This window comes from Rana temporaria, chromosome 3, assembly GCF_905171775.1.
Source record: "Rana temporaria chromosome 3, aRanTem1.1, whole genome shotgun sequence".
NCBI lineage: Eukaryota > Metazoa > Chordata > Amphibia > Anura > Ranidae > Rana > Rana temporaria.
The window spans coordinates 118,541,395-118,558,806 of NC_053491.1; the positions used below are offsets into that span (position 1 = coordinate 118,541,395).

Consider the following 17,412-nt stretch of genomic DNA (forward strand, 5'->3'; position numbering starts at 1 on the left):
AAAGTTATTATAGGAAAGCGTCTCCAAAGTCTATGTGTAATGTTCCAGGCTGAGAGGCATCTGACATTTTGCGTGTGACCCAGGGGGTCAGGCTTTCATAAGAGACTTCTCTTTCTTACTGCTTGGAATTAACAGACTGAGCAGAGTGTACTTTGAAGGCATCAATCACAGGCTCTATTTTTTAGGTGATCTTTGAAAAACTTCAAGCAGGTAAATTAAAATCTGTCGTAGCGACATGGCTAGGGTTATGGAAAATGTGACCTCTGGCATCATGTTCTTAAAAGCAACTAAAATGAAATTTTCCTTTAAGCTACAAAACATTAACTGGACCTAATACTGTGTTTTATGGGAAATAAGTGTTATTTTGTGCTGCTTGCATGATATTTGCAGCATTTAATAAAGTTTGGAGAATGGCATTTGAAACACAGCTGTGAAGAAGTCAAGAGTTTAAACCTCTATAAAACATAATTCACTCACATTTCTATTGTTTCTTCTTTTTCAGAGTTCACTGCTTCCATTATCTCATTCCGTTGGCCAAGCAAGGGAACTATGCTATTGTAGCCAATGCCGAGAGCATGGACTATGACTCACTTGTTGTACGTCTCAATAAAGATATAAGTGGAATAGAAGAGGCTATGGGAGCCAGTCTACAGCAACACAAGTTCCAGTACATCTTTGAAGGTAAATATTTCCTGTTTTGTAGTGAATACATGGCACATTTAAAGAAAGTGGAATATAAAACAAGTTAAATACAAACATCGAATAAGGTATGTACCATAATGTCACACATATAAATGCTCAGGGGTGCTCTTGGATTCATTGAAGAACACGAGAGTCCCAAAAAGACACCGGAAGCTCTGGAAAGCACTGTAGTCTTGGGGCACACTGGGGTCACTAGATGACATAAAATGCTCTGGGGTGCACTGGCGTATAGGGATGCACTGGAGTTACTATATGACACAGAATGCTTGGATTTAACAGGAGTCACTATCTGACATGGGATGTTTGGATGCTCAGGGTTGCACTGCAGTCAAATGGTGCACTGAGCACACTAGGAGTCATGAAGTACACAGATTTAGCCAGTGATAGTGGGGCACGAAGGAGAGGTCAGAGTCTAGGATTGTACATAGCACCCTAGCATGCACGGAGGCACCATTGGTTGTACTATTGATCTCAAAGGTAAAGTCAAGATGGGAGGATCAGGGAGGAGGAAATATTAGGAGCTCTGTTTTAACAGATTGAGTTTGAGGAAACTGATATGTTGCTCAGTAAATCAGTTATATGTAAGGAGATTGAGGGAGTTCTCATTAATAACTATCATTTCTGTTAGATGGTATGTACCATAATCCCCTTTCCTAGTTATTTTTCTGACTGAATAATGCAGTGCTTGGAGTGGTTCCATGTAGAGGTATTGCAAACTTTGTCTGCCATCAATAGACAGTCATTCTCTTTTCTTTGGGAAAAAAGGAACAAAGCTTACTGCTAGTCTGTTACACCTATTGGGCAAACTGAGAGGGCAATAATAATCTATAATAATATAATAATCAATAATCTATCTACAGTGAAAATACAGAGCTTCTCCCGTATGCAGTCTTTTGACAACCTCTTATTCTTAATTATGAAAAAAATTACATCAATGAAAACACACATTAGTGTTCAACTTATTCTACGATATCCCTCAACTGTGAGGCTTACTGTGAGATTTTATATTTCTTTTAGGTCTAGGTCATCTGATTTCATGCATCCTCATAAATGGAGCTCAATACTTTAAACGCATCAGCGAATCTGGGATCAAGAAAATGTGCAGAAATATTTTTGTCCTCCAGCAGAACCTCACCAATATCACTATGTCTCGTGAAGCTGATCTGGATTTTGCAAGGTAGAGTAACACTTTTTCGTACTTGCTTTACCATGTGGATACTACAATTAACTGAGTTTAATAAAAACTCTATCAACTCCTTTTAATAGTGGTTATTTTAAAAGAGTAACAATTTACTTTTCTCTTTTTTGTGCTACTGTTGATTGCTGCATTAAAGTGGTACTAAATGTTTGTTTTTTTATTAACCTTAATGCATTCTCTGCATTAATATAAATATCGCCCAGTACCTTTCTGTACTTGTCAGGAATACCTGCTGATAGAACTGTGGTTCCCAGAACTGAAGGCCATAGTTCTGGTGGACACAAACTGGTATCTCCCAGCAGATCCCAGTAATTAGGCTTCACCTGATGCCGACTGCTGGAAAGGTATATAATCCCTCCCTTAACTTTTATCTGTGCCTCAGTGTTCTGCCTGTTAAACCCTTCCCTGTCTGAGTATGGGTCCAGTATGCTGCATGCTGTATCCAGTACCCTGTATCCCATTGCCCTATCTCTGCTCCCCTTGTTCCCAGTCCTGATAATGCCCTGTTTTTGTGAGCTTCCCTCCATTTGTACATAATGTATTATAGTTACATTTTCAGTTTGGTTTTGTTTCACTGTCACGTTTATGTTTCATGTTTGCCTTGTTTATGGTCTGTTGGTGTTGGATGGGTGTTGTGCGCATTAATAAATTACCGTATTTATCAGTGTATAGCACGCACCTTTTCACCCTGAAAATTTGGTGCAAATAGTGTGTGCGTGTTATACGCCGATACTTCAATTTGGGCAGCCATGTAGAGGATGGGGAGGGGGGCGGGACAACCGCTGTCAAATTACCTACAGCGGGAATCTCTTGTTTACTCAGCGCCCTCTGTAATACGAAGTCCCGTCTCGCCCCTGATATGCATGTCCATTCACGCACAGAACTGCGGCTCGGCCCTGCCCCATCTCTCTCCTCATTGGCTGTGGTTGACAATAGCAGAAGCCAATGAGGAGGAGAGTCCCCAGAGAGCTGAGGCTCTTGTGTGCATCGTTTGATCGTGTTGAGGCTCAGATAAGTATTGGGGGAGCTGCTGCATAGAGAAGGTTTTTTACCTTCCTGCATAGAATGAATGAAGGTAAAAAAAACTTAGCTCTTCTCTTGCCTAAGTCTACAGCTTCTCCTTTCCCATTCTTCTCTCTAGCCTGTCTCTCTCCTCCCCAACATCTGGCTTCATCTTGCATCTTCTTTTTCTCCTTCCTCTCTCTTACATTCACTCTCCCCCCTTCACTTTCCCCCACCCTGTTTTCCCCTTGCCCCCCCCCCCTTTTTTTGTTTAGTTTTTTGTTTTGGGGTTCTATTTTATTTTTTCGTTTTTATTTTTTTCCTTTATTTTGTTTGTCCATTTTTATTTGTCTGTTGGTCCTACTGTGCCTTGGACTTCCGAGTCCAGTTACTCATTCCCACTTCCGGCTCAGTCGCCGGATGCTTTTATTGTTTACCTTTTCTTTAAAAAAAAAGGAACAATGTATCTATATTTGTATGCATATTTTATGTTTGTATCTCCGTGGCATTTGTTGTTTTGTTCCCCTGTGTGGGACCACTTTGCCTTCCTTTTCTTCAAGCCAGTATCCTGGCTATGTTTTTGTTTTCCAATAAAAAATTATTGTACCAGAAGTTAAAAAACCTTGAGCCTTTAGAACCACTTTAAGTGTAGTTCACTGATCTGGTCATCGCCACTACCACTGGATACCTGCATTCAGTATCTCTTACAGTGCCCCTAGTTCCCAAACGTTTACAGCTTGCGTTTTGCAGAGGAGGGTACTGAGGGAAAATTGAAGGGTAAAGAGGGATACTGCGCAAACGACAGTCCCTGTGTCCATCAGGATTTACTGGTACCACATCCTTTCTTATACAGACACTGAAAACACAAATCCCTTCCAGGGAACTATATTTAAAATGTTTAAGGTACCACACCAAAATATATGTAAAAATATTCACATTTTATTTTTAGAAATAAAAAGTCTAAAAAAATAATGGAAATAAACACAACAAACAAATTGGAGTAGTAGAGCTGCAGTTGCACATAATATCTGTATTTACAGATCTTAACAACCCCAGATATCTTTAGAGGGGATTGCATGGTAGCATGTCCAAACAAGCTATGGATGACACAGCAGCAGCTAAAAGACCAGCAACTGGATGTCTCTTTTAGCTGCCGGCTAGTTAAGGGGACACCAACAAACAGGTCAGGGGTGCCAGTGGCTTGAAAACTAGCTGCATGAGATCAGTAGAGGGAATTTTAAAAATGAAGAATCAGCTTTCTATGTAAGTGTGGGTCTAATCTAAATCATGAAAGAAAAGGTAAGAGTTTAATATCAATTTAAGTATTACTAGGAATGAGTAAGAAGACAAGACCAGCCTTTCCTTCCCTTGTTTGAGATATGGACTGATGTTCATTCATAGAGGTTCGAAGGAATGCTACACTGGTAGATATAATCCTACTCGAATTCTGCTTTTTGTCTGTCCTGTGGCCCCTTTCCTGTTTGATGTTTCAAGAATACCTGTTTCAAAGGAGCATCAGCCCAGTTCCACAGCTCTTCCAAAGCTTCACATCCCTTGCTGTAGTACATTAGCGAAGCCCAGCATTCGTATGTGTAGACCTCATTCCCAATGCTTGTACACACGGTCTTCAGTGCCAAAAACGTATGACTGTAGTTAAAGCCAGATATAAAGAATGATAAACTGCATGCATTGTCCAAAAAAAGTACCTTGTATCCCTTTTCCACAAATGTGAAATGCTAAGGGTTTACTGATGTTTCTTATACATTTACGCACACATGCTTAATCAGTAAAAAGTGTATTGGTAAATTTCAAAGTATAGTAACCCATTGCAACAAGTTTGTTGTAGTCATATATGAAAGCTTGATTATTTGCTTTAGATTAAATCACTTGGCACATCATAATTTGAGTAACTGGCTGCTAGCCCAAATACATACCATGGGTGGCACCACCTGACTTGACAAACTTTGATCTAAAGATTGAAGGTGCCTAGCAGAAAATTGTTAACCGGACAGTAACCACAGGCAATCAGTTGCAGCCGCCACTGTTTAGGTTCCCTGACAGCTGCAGGTGACAGCTATCTGAATACAAAAGCCAGCAGGGGAGATTCCTCCATCCGCATTGCTGTGAACAACAAATATAACTTTTTTCTTGTTTGAAAGACGATGCTTTTTTTAAAATATAATTTCATCTTTCTATGCCCCTTAGTATCAAGAGGAAGATAGACTTCTAAACAGTACCTGAGCACACCTAGCAGTTCATGGCAAACATAAAAAAAAAAAATCTGTAAAAGTATTTAAAATCATTCAAGTTGCAAAATAATATAAAATATCCCTGGTAATAAAGGAATGGTTAAGCTGTGTTTCTGTAGGCATTTAGTAATAGGCAATTAGAAACAGTGTTGAAAATTTGGAACCAAGTGCCCCAAAAGTCTGCACAGGCTAAAGTAACTGGCAAAAACCTATTCTTGCTATTAAGCATACAGGAAACTAGCTTTTTTTTAATTTGTTAGTCTGCTGCTTTATGCTGACAGTGCAAATGAGCAAAGCTTTGCTGACACCTCGGTATATGGGTTAACAGTGTTCTCAAAGCCTGGGCCTGATTATGTGTGTACAGCAAATTCTGCAACAATAGCTTTTCCATGAATCGATGTTCAAAAGCAAAACTTTGCAGGGCACGTGACCGCACAGCAGTTTTAACCACTTAGGTACTAAATAGGGTCTTTTAGAACATTCATGTGCAACACATGTCGAAGACCGCGACCAATCTGGAAGGCAAATAATACAGATGCGTGCATTTTTCCCTGAGTTTTTGTAGTAATGTACTTTTTATATAACTGATCAGTTTAATCAGTTTGGTGTTATGAATCAAAAATAATTTAAAGGAACTACATCCTGAAATAACAAACTAAATACCGTATATATATATATTTTTTTTCAACGTTCAAATGTCACAGCTGGGCATTCGCTGCACAGCAAATATTTCAAATAGTAAAAGTTAGAACCGGAGTACAGGCATAAAATCCCAGTGAATCACATTGGAACCTAATACTTGGGTCCTCGGAGTGACTCTGTTCATGGCTGTTTTTTTTTTTTATGTTAAAGCAGAACTTTACCCATAACCACTTGATAAAAAAATAATGTTCTTTAGCAAGGAGCAAGATTCTACATTAATAATTATGCTACCAAAATTAGTGTGTGCCTCCAGCAATGCTTATGTTTCTTCTTGCTGCAGGCTGCCATTTTGCTGAAGCCCAAAGCCCCAGCAGTAAATCATAAAGTGAATTTACTGGTTTAAAAAAAAAAAAAGTTACATTCCTGGAATGTTGGAAGTGCAAACTGTCACATTTGATTTGTGTCCTCAACCAGACTGTCATAACTGATCACATGTGCAGCACCATGGCAGTTGCAGATCAAACAGAAGTAGCTTCCTTGGCTGTAAAAGATAGGAGGGGTTATTTCCGCTTTAAGGCTGTCAGAGTATATTACTGGATTTTAAACCGTATAGGTACTTATTTTTAATGTTTTACATAGCTATACCTGCAAAAGGGATCAACCTGAAGTGATCTAGCAGGATTTAATTTTCTAACTAAAGTTCCACTTTAATCTTTACACCTTGTAGTTGCTGTGCTCATTTTACTTGTACGATTTCAAATACAAATATATTCAACTATAAAATTCCAGTGAATACCACTTGTTATAATAATAATGATAATGTTTGCATTAGACAAGCAACTATAAGGTAGAAACAAAACGATCTTCAGACACAACCAATTAATGTACTTATAGAAACTTCTTTAAAAGTTCGGAAAGTTGGATTAGTGCATATTATGAAGGTCTGAAGGATAGTGATTTTTTTTTTTAAAGTTTTTAAAAAAAACTTCAGATGTAATGTATGCTTTATTAAATATGGGAAACATTCAAATTTTCAACTTCTCAATAGTTGTGAGTTTAGTATAGTGAGGTTCTTCAGAGAGAGCTAACCAGAAAGATTAAACAAGTCTGATTTAGCAACGTTTGTATCAAAAAGCAAGGATTTCCGGTTCACATACTTCCTGTCACAGTAGCTGCAGATCTGTCTTCCCAAAGACCTGCAGGCTTGCTGGTACATTTAGTTCCAAAGAGATGGCTTGCAAAGTTTTTCTGTTACCCATTATTCCTCAAGACTGTTTAAGACACAGCCACCTATTGCTTCAATTAGCTACACGACCAGCCAGACCATCTCCCCTTGTATTTAAGCTGGGCTTAGTCCCCCAAGCTTTTCCAGGGTAACCGATAGTGGTCCCCCAGTGATTTCTAAGAAGTTTCCTGTTGTTCCCTGGACCCTGTGACTTCCAGAAGTTTCCTAGTATACCCGCCGTGCTTCCTGAGAATATTCCTCTTGACACTAACACTCCTTGTGCTCCTGGCTTCCTGAGAAGATTCCAGGTGACCCCTACACTCCTAATGTTCTGTGTTTTAAGAGACTCCTAGTACCCACAATTTTTCTCATGATCCTGTAGCCATATCTCCCTTGTTGCTAGTGTCAAATGTCTCCCAGCGCCTTCTGGTGTGAATTATTTCCCGCCAGTGTTCCCAGTGTTGTCCAGCCTGCCTCCACTGACTCCCAGTGTGTACCTGCTTGCTACCTGTGTCTTAGCACTTTTTTTCCATTGATCATTGCAATGTCCTTGTGCCTCTGTTTCCCTTATGTACCCTTGCCAGCTTTCAGCCCTTTGTGATCTCATATGAATTCCTGTGTGCCAGTGTATTTCTAGTCTGCACCTCTTTGTGCTCCTAGAGATTCCTGTTTGTCTATTTGCATTATAACTCCCTAATAGGTGCCTGTATGTCTCTGTGCACCTGTTCCTATTGGTTGTGTGTTTTCCATGCACACCTGCCAGCTTGGGCTGTGCTCCCTACTGTCATGTGATCCCTGCACCTCAGCGAGCTGCAAATTAATCTTATCTGCTTATCATCCTTAAGGCCTGGTTCACATCTATGCATTTTTCAGTGCATTTTGAGTTTTGCAGCAACGCACTATAGTCCATTTAACATGTTTTTATGGAAACGGTGAAGGACTTCTTTCCTGCAGCAGGTTACGTTTTTGGTTCCATAGACTTCAATGGAAACACACCAGAAACGCATTATAAAGGATCAAAAACGCATGTGAAAAATCACAAAATATATCAACTGCAACCTGCATAGATGTGAACCATGCCTTAGTTCCCAGTTGCTTCCTGTTTGGGTGAGTCCTAGAACTTCTACCTGGGAATAGTCTGCAGTGCAACCTACCTCCACCTTCAAGATCTCTGGAGAAGATGAGGCAGTTCCTTAGATTTTGCATAGGACCTTCACCTATGCAAAATGCGGTACATGTGGCACACTGTGTTTTCCCCAAACCATACCAATAGTTATCCTTCATGCCCTAGACTGCTCGTGTGCATCATCTGTTTTCTGTGTATCTGCATTCCCTGGGACCCCTGTCCACCTCTCTGGCTTCATATGGAAAAGTAACATAGTGTTTCCTTTGTCTCCATGTGAAGGATGTTTCTTACTAGTATTCCGTGTCCCACCTGCCTATAAGATCAGCACCCCAGTGCTGCACTATACTCTTGCCATTCTGCAAGTTCTATATTTCGAGCTTTCCAAGATACTCATCTTTGTGCTTCCTTGTACCATGTCACTTTAGCCTGCATGAGTACACTGTCTGAGCACACCGCCATCCAGTGTGCAGGCTGCACAAGAGGGTTCATGATCCCAACTATACGTGACAACCCCCTGTGTGACATTTACAGCTGGCCCACTGTAACAAAGTGATCCTTGTGTGGCCAGTCGTTTCTCTACCTCTTCATTTTTAGTCCTATGTGATCGTACAGGATAGGCATAAGATAGTGATAAGATCTGGTTCTATACCTCAACATTCAATAATTCACAGTGGCAATAATGACTCATTATTAATGAGCATCAAGCTCAAGCAAAATGACAGCATCCACTGTGCACTCTTGACTTGTGGAATTGGTTAGTCCATCTCCGGATGACTGACTATTCTAGCTATGCAAAAAATGTGAATGGGACAATTTGTTATTCTATTTAATAGGGAAATCTGTTGCAAACGGAAGGTATCAGCTCTATGGCAATCAGATGTCAAGCAGCAGAAATGTTCATCGCAGGAGATATTGCACGTGAACATGCTCTTGACACCTACGTGACCTGAGCATTATTAAACGTTTGTGTCATTTTCAGTTGGCAGATTCCACTGATAAAAAAGAAAAAAATATATTTTACTTTGGCTTTCTTCTTTAAAAATAAAATGTCTTAGTCAAACAGTACAGTACATAATCATTGCTTATATACAGCCACCTTGAAGTGATTGGACACTGGAAAAAAATAAAGCTGCTGGGACATCCCTTCCTTCTAGCTAGTTTCTTGCCTCTTTCCTATGAAGTTTATTTTTTCTCTAAAGATAATTCTCCTGTCAAAGTTCCTGGCTGTACAATAGCCACTGCAGCTTCTTCTTCAGCGTCCAGATCTTCTGACTTCTTGAGGCATATCAGTACCCCCTTGGATGAAGATAATTGGCTAGCTTGTAATGTTTGTTTGGGCACTGGATTCCTTGGCACATGGTGCATCATGATGAGTTTTCCACACGGTGCTCTAAAGGCCTGGAGCTGTAGTCTGCCGATTGTCTTTGGAGATCCTATTAGGGGTATGGAGGGTGAAGCCAAGATGAGGTCTTATTCCAGTACAGAGAGTCATGGCTTAAATCAGGAAGTTCATGGGAGGAACAAAGAGTTCAAAGTTCCCCAGAAACTCAATATATATGGCAAGGTTGTCCAAGGGTTCAGGCAGGGAGCAATCCAGCATCTCTGTTGGTACAGTGAGAAGAACTACATCTAGACACCGCAGAGGTCCCAGGTTAAGATCAAGGATCCTGACAAAATGACTTGTAAATATTTTCTATTTTAATAGGGCTCCTCTGTGCTTTGCAGTGGTTTAATGGAGAAGTTTTTGTCTCCTTTATAGATCCACCTTACTAGAAGTTGTCTTTGTATACTTTTATCTCAAATGTATTAAAGGATAAGTTCACCTTCGGGAACTGCAGGATCAGGAACATGTTGCACCCTAAAAAAGAGGGGAACAAGTAACATGTTCCTGATCCTGCAGCCACTCAGTGATCTGCTGGCCCCCTGTGCCAGCAAGTGGTGCAGGGAGAAGCTCCCCATACCAGCTGTCACTTTTTGAAAAGAGAGCGTGGCAGTTCTGGGAATAAATGAACTACAAGTACTGACATCTAATTGGCTTGTAGTTCTCACTGAACTAAGATGGCACTGCTGAGCGCTCTGGTAGTTCATTGACTCTTTCTGTCAGTGTGAAACTGCCTGCCAATACAATTGTACTGACAGCTTAAACTGACAATCTGCAGGAAACCTGCATGGTACCAGCGATCTGCTGATGCAATGCTTTCAGGCTCCTAAAACGAAATAAAAATTAAATGCACATTTTTTTACCTGCAAAAATTTAAAGGTGAATTTATTCTTTAAATCCATGTAAACTGTTTCCATTTTCTGATTTTATTTTCCTGCAGAAAACATTTTCTAATATCAGGCTTTGTTTTTAGATAAAGTAATTACTACTATTGGATCATTCATTTTTAATTGTTATTTTATGCTTATTCTGTTTCACATAAGTTTTTTCACTGTCCATTTAAATATTACAAATCGTCTTGACCTTGTTATTTTTTATAGTATAAAGGCAACTTCCCCAAGTGCAGCTGCCAAATCTTGTAAAAGGGGGGTGCTAATTGCTGCAGTTTGTCTTGTTATCCCTCGGTGACAATGTGTCAGGAGTCGTATGTACAACAGGAAATGAATTATCCATAGGACAGGAGCCTCTGGATGGGAACCCCTGCCGCTTTTGTTAATGAAAGTTGTTCCACGCATGTTCTCTGCTTGTCTGTGTTCCAGCTATCTTCAAAAATGCTACAGAATGCCACAGCTTGCCAATGTCATACATCTGAGAGTGATAGACAAGCAACATAATAAAAGCTGCATCATAAAATACAAGTATATGTTTAATTACATAGTAAGCTTTGTAAATCCACGTTCACACAGAATTATGCAAAAAAAAAAACATTCAAGTAAGATGGTAATTTTCAGTTTATTGCAAAATGTCATCAAAGCACAGTAAAAAAATACACAGCATTATTTATTTATTTCTATTGGAAAAAGGCTGCCTGTCCCAAAATGGGAAAGGTTGGGGGTATGATAAACCTTGTTAAAGAGATGCAGGTAATATGTTCAGAAGATGCATGTGGGTGGCTGGTATAGCAGCAAGCATTATAAGCAGGAGAGGCGTGTGGATAGCTGCTAAAATAGCAGGCAGTATGTGTTTGAGAGCAGTGTTGATGGCTGGTTTGACAGTAGGCAGTAAATGCAATTCAGGAGTCTGGATGGTGTGACGGCAGACAGTGTTTTCAGGAGAGGAGTGTGAATGGTATGATGGCATCCAGTATGTGCAGTAGAGAAGAGCAGAGACTACGACAGTGCAGAGTATGAGTAGGAGAGGAGTGTAAATGGTATGACAACTGGGGGTTATTGCACATGCTTTTGAAGCTGATAACTGAGGGTATTGAACATACACTGCAGACTCATCATTAATGGGTGAATGTTGGTGTTAAAACTGTCAGGAGAACTCAGTTTTCCAGAAGGGGGCAATCTCACTGCTTGCATCAATATTGTTAAAGCGGTTGTATAGTCAATTTTTTTTTTTTTTGTGCCACCTGTAAAGGAAAAAGCATAATGAGCTAGTATGCACCGCCTTAAAACAAGGCATCGGTATCCCTGCCGGTCCACGCCGAGGGAGATCACATTTTCCCTCGGCGTGTCTTCTGGGTATCGCTGTGAGTGGCTGGAGTCGCGACGTCTTCACACATGCGCATTGGAGACTTCTTTCCGGCAAGGTCCGGTGTCTGCTGGGCCTTAACCCGAGAATCCCCTGTGCGCATGCGCCACTGTATTCAGCGGCTCATTGCAAGGGGAATATCTCCTAAACCTACAGGTAAGCCTTTCTATAAGCTTACCTGTAGGTAAAAGTAAAAATAAAGACTATACAACCGCTTTAAGTGAAGTGTATGTGTTGGGGCAGAAAACAAAGAAAACAATTGGGTTTCTTAACACACATATGACAGGTAGTGGGTAGTATTGGGAAGCAATGACAAACTCTAATACAGATGGGGGAGGGGGCCAAAGACTGCTGATTAATTGAGATTCCCTCTGAGCCCTAAACCTCCAGTCTAGGCTCAGCAATGTTTATATGAAGGACGTGGACAGTGTTCAGTATAAAATTTGAGTGGTGGGAGAGTGGGATCAACACCTTTACAACCACTCAACACATACAGTTCGGTCCATATACAGTGCCTTGCGGAAGTATTCGGCCCCCTTGAACTTTGCGACTTTTTTCCACATTTCAGGCTTCAAACATAAAGATATAAAACTGTAATTTTTTTTGAAGAATCAACAACAAGTGGGACACAATCATGAAGTGGAACGAAATGTATTGGATATTTCAAACTTTTTTAACAAATAAAAAACTGAAAAATTGGGCGTGCAAAATTATTCAGCCCCTTTACTTTCAGTGCAGCAAACTCTCTCCAGAAGTTCAGTGAGGATCTCTGAATGATCCAATGTTGACCTAAATGACTAATGATAATAAATAGAATCCACCTGTGTGTAATCAAGTCTCCGTATAAATGCACCTGCACTGTGATAGTCTCAGAGGTCCGTTTAAAGCGCAGAGAGCATCATGAAGAACAAGGAACACACCAGGCAGGTCCGAGATACTGTTGCAGAGAAGTTTAAAGCCGGATTTGGATACAAGGTTGCAAAGTTCAAGGGGGCCGAATACTTTCGCAAGGCACTGTATGTTTGGACACAGGCACAATTTACATATGTTTGGCTCTGTATGCCACCAATAATTTATTTTCTTCAGACAATATTTTCATTATACAGTACCTTACATAGTCCACTTTATTTAGCCTGCTCTGTAAGTACAGGTGTTTTACTACTAGTACTATCACTGTCAGGTTTATTTTAATGGCTGTTATGATAAAGTCCATGTGAAAGTGAATTCCCAAAGATTACTGCACAGGGTCCCTCCTTAACCGCTTGCCATCCGCTTAAAGTCATATGACGTTGCAGACTTTGAGCAGTGAGATCTGAATGATGCCTGCACCTACAGAAATCGTCTTTTAGAGCCGGCGATTCCCTTCACCATAAGAACGATCATAGTAGCTGTTTGATTGTTCTTTTGGCGGTGAGAAGGGACCCCCCCCTCCTGCCGCCCTCCGGTGCTTCTACCGGCTCGGCCCTGCCATTGGCGAACCGGAGAAAGAACCGATCGGCCCCGGATGCTGACCATAGAGATTTCCGGTGGGCCAGAAGGTCTCTGATCGTTCAGGGGCCAGGTGCGATGTTATGACGTCACGCCCGGCCTCTTCATTTGAAAAAATGCCAACGCCTTTTTATTTCAGGCTTTCCAGCCTAGAAGTGAGATCTGGGGACTTATTGACCCCAGATCTCACTGTAAAGAGAACCTGTCGAGCACTATTCCTATTACAAGGAATGTTTACATAACTTGTAATAGGAATAAAAGCAATTAAAAAAGTAAAGAGAAAGTGTCAAAATAGAAAAATAAAAGTAAAATTAACAATAAAAAAAATGTGAAGCGCCCCTGCCCCCACGTGCTCACTCGTAGAAGCAAAAGCATACGTAAGTCGCCCCCACATATGTAAACGACATTCAAGCCACACGTGAGGTATCTCCACAAATGTTAGAGCGAGCACAATAATTCTAGCACTAGACCTCCTCTGTAACTCAAAAGATGTAACCTGTAAATAAGCTTGTTGGTGAACAATAATTGTGCTTCAGTGTATAAAGTATACATAAAGAGTATATGCGCTTTGGGGCAATCTGAATTGCTGATCACCTATGTGAGGTCCTGGTCCAGTATAGCACAAGGACAGTGCTTTGATCTACATTTGTGGGTCAAATCTCACTTGTTGAAAATAGGAGGATACGGAGCCTATATACAAAAGATTTGCTAGCAAATTCTCTCGCAAAACTTTTATAATGAAATCGGGAAAACCAAACATTCAGTGCTTGTGTTGTGAGAACTCTGCAAAAAGCAGTATGTATTCATCTATGTCTTAAGGACCTAGGGTCCCCCGTTATCAAGGTGACTGTTCCCTTAAAAAAGGGGGGCATACCCTATGTCTTTAAAACATCTGATGGATGCATGGTGCATGGCGTGCCACTGTTCACCATGCACATGTAGAAAATGTTATATATAAGTATATTTGCACAATGGGAATTTATTACACCTTTAAGGCTCCATGCACACTACCATTTTTTTTAAGCTCCTAGAAGTTATTAGCATTTTTTTTTTCCGCTCCTAGAATCTAGTGTTATCTCGTGTGTCCATGCACGCTACTTTAGGCTATTGGCATTTTTTGAGCTTCAGCGTCTTGGAGCAGAAAACAAATTGTTTTTGGAGTGTTTTTCCAGCAGAAAAATTGGAAAGCTCCTTACTGCTACTAAATGCTGCTAAAATGCTCCTAATAGCTTTTTTGAGCTTTTTTTTTCTTCATGTACTGCAAAAACGTGAATGAAATGCCTAAATGCTTCTAAAAGCTACTAAAATGCTACTAGAAGCAGGGACAAAAATGTTATTATCAGTATTTTTCATCCAGCGTTTTTTTTCTAGCTGCTTTTGAGCTTATAAAAAAAGTGTGCATTAAAGTGGAAGTTAACTATAGGTAGTGTTAATATCTCCTAAACGTGCACTGTTTAGGAGATATTTACTGTACATGTACTGTACTGTACAGCCAGTGACATAATTGGTGCATGTGCTCTGGAGAAACGGTGACCCGTGCCTTTTCTTCAGAGCCCCGTGCCGTGACTGGGAGCTTCTGCGCTCTTGTGTGGGAGTGATGTACAGGCATACCCCGGCGTTAAGTACACTAATTTTGCATACACTCGCGAGTAAGGACATAGCCGTGAGTGTATGTAAAGTGCCTTACAAGTACTGTACACACATTTTGCAGCCGCAGTAGAAAGAGCTGAAGCTCCAAGAGCATAGCCCGCCCTGTTCCAGTGTGCCCCTGACACCCCCAATACAGCCCCTGACCCCCCCCCCCCCACTACACCCTAGAAGTGAAAAAAGGTATTGTTTCACTTTAAGTACATTTTTGTTTTACATACATGCTTTGGTCCCATTGTGTATTTAAAAGTGGGGTATGCCTGTAATCGCGGCTCTGGTCAGTCACAAAGCCGGATTCTGTGAAGCCGGAAGCAAGACGGGTGAAGATGGAAGCGGCCTCCAGATCTGAGGCAGGTGAGGGCCTTGTTTTAAGGTAAGTTTTTAACATAATGTGCTAGTATGTGATGCATACTAGCACATTATTTCTTTACCTTGCAGGGTTAAACAAAAAAAAGTCCAGCAATTTACAACAGCTTTAAAACACTTTGCCCTTCTGATATTTGATCACATTCTTTGGAATTTCATGCCCACATTCACTTGTTTTAATGGGGAGAATGCATACTTGGAAACTTGCACAGTCTGTTCCCTTTACAAGAAGATGTCAAAAAAATTATAACCCATGAAAAAAATACAAATAAAATAAAAAGCAGTCCCTCCCCCTAAAATAACTAGCCCAACACACCAGGCACGCCAGCTGTGGTATTCCTCTGACAAGCAGACAATGCAAGTGAAGCCCCCTCTACCTTATTGATTCCAGTTCCATGCTCTTCTGCATTTATCTGAGTGCCTTTCCAAGAGACACAACTACTCCACCTAAAGCATTCATGCTTGATGCTCTCGAGCACTGTTCTTCTCGGCACCTGACACCTGCTTGTAACAAGGAATGAAAAGATCTGCATAGGTTTGATTTGCCATGGATTCAGAGATTCCTCTTTTAATTTCAGTGAACCCATAGTTAGCGGTGAATCCTATTGAAGTCTATAGGGGGAAGGATATTATAAGTCAAGTTTGTTCCTTTATGGGAGGAATAGGCAAGCTATCATCTTAAAAGTAGTGGTGCACCGAAATGGAAATTTCAGAACCGAAACAAAACCAAAAAAAAAAAAAAAATGTCAGGCCGAAACCGAAAATTACTTTTCTTTTTTTTTTTTTAATAATTACTATTTTTTTTTATGGTGATTTTTTTTTTTTTTACTGTTTTTTTTTTTTTTTTACAGTGATATATATTTTATTTTTTGTGAGGGGGGGTAGTGGATTGTCAGTGTGTTTTTTTTTTCTTTTTTATTATTATTTACATTTTATTTTTTCAATTATTTATTGCAATTTTTTTCCCTTTTTTTTAATCAGCCCTGTTGGGGGGGCTTTGGTGAGATATCAGGGGTCTTAACAGACCTCTGACATTTCCCCTCTGAAACAGGGAAAGAGACTAGGGACACAGATTCCCCAATACCTTTCTCTGCAGCTTCAGCTGCACTGAAAATGAATGGACAGAAGACAGCCGCTTCTCTTCATTCATAAACTGAAACATTGTAAACACAGTTTCAGTTATGTAAATGGACAGAGTCAGTCATCACTGACTCTGTCCATTCGGAACAGTAAGGAGCCAGCTGTTTTCGGCCGATATGTATCGGCCACCGATATATCAGTGCATCCCTACTTAAAAGGCATTCAAATTTGGGTTCTGACACGGGAGACGTACAACGTACCAATGCCTTTTTGTTTGACTTTAAGGGTGACCTGGAGAAAGCACAACCGGTTAGCTGCACTTTGCTATAGACATCTATTATATCCTGCAAAAGTGGTGCACTTTCTGAAAAAACACTTGCTTCCTCTGCCGCCGGCTTTATTCACAACACTGATGCTCTGGGATGGCAGGTTGGCAACTTGCAATCTGGGCTTGCCAACCAGCCATCCCAGAGCAGGAGGTCGCATGCCACATCAGAGGGCTCCGCGGGCCACTCCTACTTTAAACCATGGGCTTATGTAAGGGCAGGAGCTGTTGTTGACATAAAGGCATGAGGATGGAGGTGGCATGCTGCAGAGATGGGAAATCCTTGGACACTTCCAGCAGTTGTTGGAGGCCGATAAAAATGACAGCTCCATCCAGTGGCCATAGTGTGGTATTTTTTTGGATTCACTTTATTCTGTATGAAGAAAAACATTCAATATATAGAGAAAAAAGCCTAATAACATTTATTTTTTACCCTAATCATATAGAACACATGCAGTTTCACATGAATCGCTCTGCTTTTTTTTTTTCTACATATGGCGGTTTTTAAGCTTTTTACCTTTTATATTGAAGTAGCTGGCTTATTTAAAAGTCTCCTTATTGGCTTCCTTAAACTTATTGAGGTTCAAATTCTTGCAGTGCATTACACTTACAAAAAAAATGTAGCCAGGTCAATTTGCACATAAACTCGCCAGGGCCATGAATTTCGAACCGCACAGGTTAGGCAGGCCATACATGATGCATTTTTTTTTCTTTCAACCAGAAGG

The 17,412-nt window shown here is 40.5% G+C and overlaps 1 protein-coding gene across 1 annotated transcript in view; it reads left to right on the top strand.

Moving 5' to 3' along the window:
* The window catches only part of EXOC4 (exocyst complex component 4), a 534,668-nt gene that overhangs the window by 479,658 nt on the left and 37,598 nt on the right, over positions 1–17,412 (top strand). The window contains exons 16-17 of the mRNA XM_040343312.1: positions 503–681; positions 1,720–1,879. Coding sequence (XP_040199246.1) covers positions 503–681; positions 1,720–1,879 — 339 coding nt within the window. The remainder of the gene's footprint in view (positions 1–502; positions 682–1,719; positions 1,880–17,412) is intronic.